Source organism: Nymphaea colorata, chromosome 7 (assembly GCF_008831285.2).
Source record: "Nymphaea colorata isolate Beijing-Zhang1983 chromosome 7, ASM883128v2, whole genome shotgun sequence".
Lineage (NCBI taxonomy): Eukaryota > Viridiplantae > Streptophyta > Magnoliopsida > Nymphaeales > Nymphaeaceae > Nymphaea > Nymphaea colorata.
In genome coordinates this window covers 8,258,507-8,263,324 of record NC_045144.1, presented here as the reverse complement: position 1 = coordinate 8,263,324, position 4,818 = coordinate 8,258,507, and the positions used below count along the sequence as shown (strand labels likewise).

At 40.4% G+C, this 4,818-nt stretch overlaps 1 protein-coding gene across 1 annotated transcript; it reads left to right on the top strand.

The window, feature by feature from the left end:
* Positions 1–408: 408 nt before the first annotated feature.
* Positions 409–4,588, top strand: LOC116258056 (ninja-family protein 2-like). The gene is made up of 2 exons (XM_031635132.2): positions 409–981; positions 4,038–4,588. The coding sequence occupies exons 1-2, from the start codon at positions 411–413 to the stop codon at positions 4,367–4,369; spliced, it is 903 nt and encodes a 300-aa protein (XP_031490992.1). The 5' UTR covers positions 409–410; the 3' UTR covers positions 4,370–4,588.
* Positions 4,589–4,818: the final 230 nt, after the last annotated feature.

Below are 4,818 nucleotides of genomic sequence, written 5' to 3'. Positions count from 1 at the left end.
TTGCTGGAGTTTCAGGTTATTCACACACACGCACACAAACGGAAAGAGATTCCGTCCGAATCGCGGAGATCTTAGCTGAAGATTTCGGAGAAGCCCAGGAAGGAAAGCGGAAAAGCGAATCAGGGGCAAACTATTTTAAGTACCGCTTGTGTGAAGCCTGCAAATTGCGTCGCGAAAAGCAGGGCGAGATTTTCAAGTCGGTTGTTCGGTCGAATTCCGGTTGGTGGACTAACGGTTTAGCTCGAAAATTTGACGGGCTTTCCTCAGATTCTAGCGGGTCTTATCAAAACCCCGGTATCTCGAGAAACTGGGTGGCTAATTTGGGTAACATCGGATGGATTGTGTGTTCATTGCTCGGATAGCGGTGAGGAATGTGAGGTAGTTTCTGGTACACCACAATCAGCGTCCAGATGGATCTCCTGCAGAAACTCATGGCCAGAGATGGCCGGAAAGCGGATGCCTCTGGACCGGAAGAGGAAGACCCGGCGGGTCTCGAGCTCGGTCTCTCCTTAGGCGGCTGCTTCTCGTCCGACAAGAAGAAACTCGGTAGGGCGGCGTCCATCGCGAATCTGGAAATGGTTCAGTCTGGTGAGCCGCCTTCCTTCCGCACAAACAAGCTCAGTCGGTGGTCTTCCCTTCCAGCGAAGAATTCATGGCTGGATCCCTCCTCAGAGATCGGATTTCTGTTGCCGGAAAGGCAGGAAATTGGGGAATTGAGTGCTTATGGAGGGGAAGCTAAACGGCAGAGACTGGCGGGGAGATTTGAAGAAACCCTGTCCCTGGACCAAACGCATGAGGGAGGGAGCAGAAGGGGAGCTGGCCCTGATTTTTCCATGGACTTCTCATGTCGAGTCGGAATGCTTCGGAGCATCGCGACTACCGATCGGCAGTCGGAAATGGGCTTCTCTGGCCATTTTCCGGCACCTTCACAAGGCAGTTGTTCATCCGGTATATCGGACCTCAGCAACCGAACTTCTCAAGGCGAGTGGTTCCTTCAACTTTTTCTCCCCCTTTTTTTCGACTAATGTAAATATGACGTGGTTTCTGTGGATTCTACACGAACAACGCCACTTTTTTTTTGTTTTGTTTTGTTTTAATTATAATTTCTCTTCTGCTAATTTAACTACCGTTGGATCTTCTTTGGTTCTTGCGTCTTTATTGGACTGTTTCATTCCAAACATGGTTCATGATGTTTTCAAGTATACCAAGATCAGGTGATTGGTAGAGTATGCTATCTTAATTTATTATAAGTACTACTGGGTGACTAAAGAGGGAAAAGAGAGAGAGAAGAAAAGAAGAACTAGATATAAATATACTTTTATCTTGTAATAGCAAAAATTGTTGAGACGCTGCGGTCCTGGGTTTTCAAGATTATGATGCTTCTGCGTTGATTTTTTCAGAATTTCTTTTTGCTCATTCATTTCTACTTCGTTCTAATTGGCATTAAACTTGGTTCAAGGTACATGCCCTGCTTTATTTTCTCCAGTTAGCTTAGGCGCATGGATTTTGAATTCATGGCATTTTATTTCTGACGGTGGATCTTGTTTTTTGAGGGCTAGGCAGTAATAATCATAGGTCCAGTTTTGAGATTATTGTCTGGGCTGGAAATTGGAACATGAATTCTTTAGACATACTTTGAGATATCCTCGTTTGAGAAAATGGTTACCACTTTGGTTTGATTCCTTTGGCTTTTTCACTATTATGTCCTGTAAATGACCACAGAAGCTAGAGATTCAATTCATTGAGCTTGTGGAAGTCGTTATCTTTTGTAAATTTTACGTGGGGAGATGACCCAGGTTACTGTCTCTGATTTTGCTGTCTGTTCCTACTCCAACGAATGGTGGTAGCTTAACTCCTGGTCTTTTAGAAAATTTTGAGTGCTAAAAGCTGCTCGAGGTCCTTTTTTCACTCCTGGAGGAGTTCTAATGCTGTGTAGTTCAAGTGTTCTTAATGCATCCAAAGGTTGTCATATGAGAGGCTTTGGCAGGAAGTGCTCACTGGAGGCATTCAATAAGCATGTTATTCTTTTAATATGGATTTGGATGCAGTGGTGACAGGTACTATCAAGTATCATCCTTGCATGGACTGCCATTGGAACTAGCAGTCACATTTGATAGCTAGCACACTGGACTTGGATTAGCTTATATCCTTTTGCCAATTTTTAAATATATTATAGATACATTATTTTGTCGAAGATTCTCTTTGGAGGAAAAAAAGAAGCATAAGTATTCAGCAAAAGACCTTCATACAGCATGAAAACATGATATCAACTTAAGGGTTTAACTAGATTTTTGCTTCTAATGGGCACAAATTGCAATAGAGCATTGAGTTCACAACTATAAAAATATGTGTTGTGGATAGCATGCATATTGTTCATTGGCATAGTTAAAAATTTGTCTGCTTAAAACTACTTATTAAAACTTCAATGACCAGTGGTCATATTAAAACTTTAACTCTCGTACCTTGGAGGTCTGAAATAAGATCCTATGACGAGGATGATGACCCTATTTTTTTATGCTGAAATCAATTTTGAATTTATTTTTCCATCTTAATATGCGATAAGACTTCTTACAGCAATTTAATGTTGAGCCTTAAGGGGATTTCCATATATATATATATATATATATATATATATTTTCTTTTTAACAGTTATATGCATTTGTTCCATTTTCTTGTTCTACGTAATCTAATTTTTCTTTCATGTAGAACACAATCCAGTCCTCAAGTTAGGAGTTATTTTACTATTGGTGTAAACAGAAACCTGTGTTTCATATTGAAATGTCAAAATCGTGTTTCCCATATCTAATGTTCAGGAGGTTTCGGATTTGCTAACATCCTTTGCTCGTCTAGAAGGAAATTAACTTCTTGTTGCCAAACACTAAACTTAGATGGTAGTGGAGAAACAAGACGTGGATGCAATGAAAGTCCTATGCCGCGATCGCCAAGAATAACTAATGGAGTATGTGGCTAGGAACATTATATAGGAATATTTGGAAGCTATACAGCGATTCACGTTTTTGGGAATTGCCATCATCATCTCTGAATGGCAATTGGCCATTGGCTAAAGGAACTTTTCACTAGCTACTTTTATGGGCTTGCAGACCTGATATAGATTGTGCTTTTTCATTAGAATTTATTCACGGAAAATCCTCTCTCTATTAAGATAATGTTGCATTTGAAAGTGTTCATTACTTAATTGGCATAAATTTTTTCATGTTTCCTTTTTTTTTTCTCTCTCTCTCTCTCTCTCTCTTGGCTGTCTAATGTGGAATTTAGGTTGTGAAGTTTTTCGTTTTTGTTTGGGATAATTATGAAACATTTAATCTTAAACCATGTGGTTTTTATATATGGTTAGATCATGTTTCAGCCTGCCTTTGTTTTGTTTTTTTGTTTTTTTTTTGTTTGTGTGTCTTCTTTCTCTTTTGACGTTGCAATAAGAAAGGTTTAGTTCTGCTTCTTTTCTGTTTCAAACATGATGAAACATCATCCGATAAATAAGGCTTAGCTGCATTCCTAATGGCGTAAAAACCCTGTGGCTAATATCCTCAGCGCCAAAGCATGCGTTTGCTTAGGCTTGCATAATGGATAGAAGGTGTTGTGCATGATGAACTCTGCAGCTACCCTGCCAGCCAAGGCCCGACCCACTACACCAACCCCTACAACCTTCATTAGATGTTTATGTTTCTGGTATATACATTTTCTCTGTTCTTGTAGTGTTCAATGCTTTCGGTAATAAAAGACTATGCTAGCATATGTAGTGGAAGGTTATTTTGCTATGAAGCATTTTGGTTTTGGAACATTTGAGTCAATCGCATGTTTCTTGCATTATAATTTTTTTTGGTATCATTCTTTGGTCTCTTCTACCGTTCTTTTGAATGTCAAGGACATCTTCGTGACTTCTGCTAGTACGCATTCTGCTGTTAACTTCACCACCCAAGTTCCAGCCTTGTTCTTTCTGACTCTTCATTTCTGTATCGACAAGATATCTGTTTAAGCTTGTGATTACATTTGAAAATTATATATATGTTCATCTGCAGGATTAAGCGGCAGCAAGAGCTTAAAATGTTTAGACAGCCAACGTGGTGTTGGAGGAGGAGATTCAATTGCTCGATCAGAGAGCGTTCCGGCAAAAATGAAGTCAATGATGGGTGATCTGCCCTACGTCTGCACTAGGGATGCGGGCCAGAACGGGAAGAAGATAGAAGGATTCTTGTATAAATATGACAAAGGGGAAGAAATAAGGATCGTTTGTGCTTGTCATGGTAACTTTCTTTCGCCTGCTGAGTTTGTCAAGCATGGAGGAGGTGGCGACGTGGAACACCCCCTCAGACATATTGTGGTAAATCCTTTCCCTCCTTTCTTGAGGTAGTAGATCACCCTGTGATGATCCCTTCTCCTTTTTTTTTTTTTGGTTTTCGCACACAAAAGAGTGGGTGAGAAAAAGAGGAAAAGATTTTGTTTCCTTTTCTTTATTTGGGGAGTTGGGGTTTGTTGGTGGGGGTTCAAGGAAGGGGGAGGAAAAAATGAAATTACAGTGTATGTAACGCCTTTTCTCCAAGCGAAAGAGAAACTTTTACCTGTTGTCTTTTCCTGGATTCTCGTTTTGTAATTTTCTCTTGTCCTTTTCTTTCTGTAACTTTGTGGTTGTGGGAGTGGAAATCGGTTCTGTAGCTTGTGTGTGTGAAACCCACATTTGTTTGTGGGTGTACTAGCAACTGGTATACAGGCGAAGCCTCAAAGGCAGGCGGGCTTGCATTTTTGGGTGGGCAATCAATTGCACATCTTAGGTATGATCTGAAGTCTGAGATTTGTAGTTTG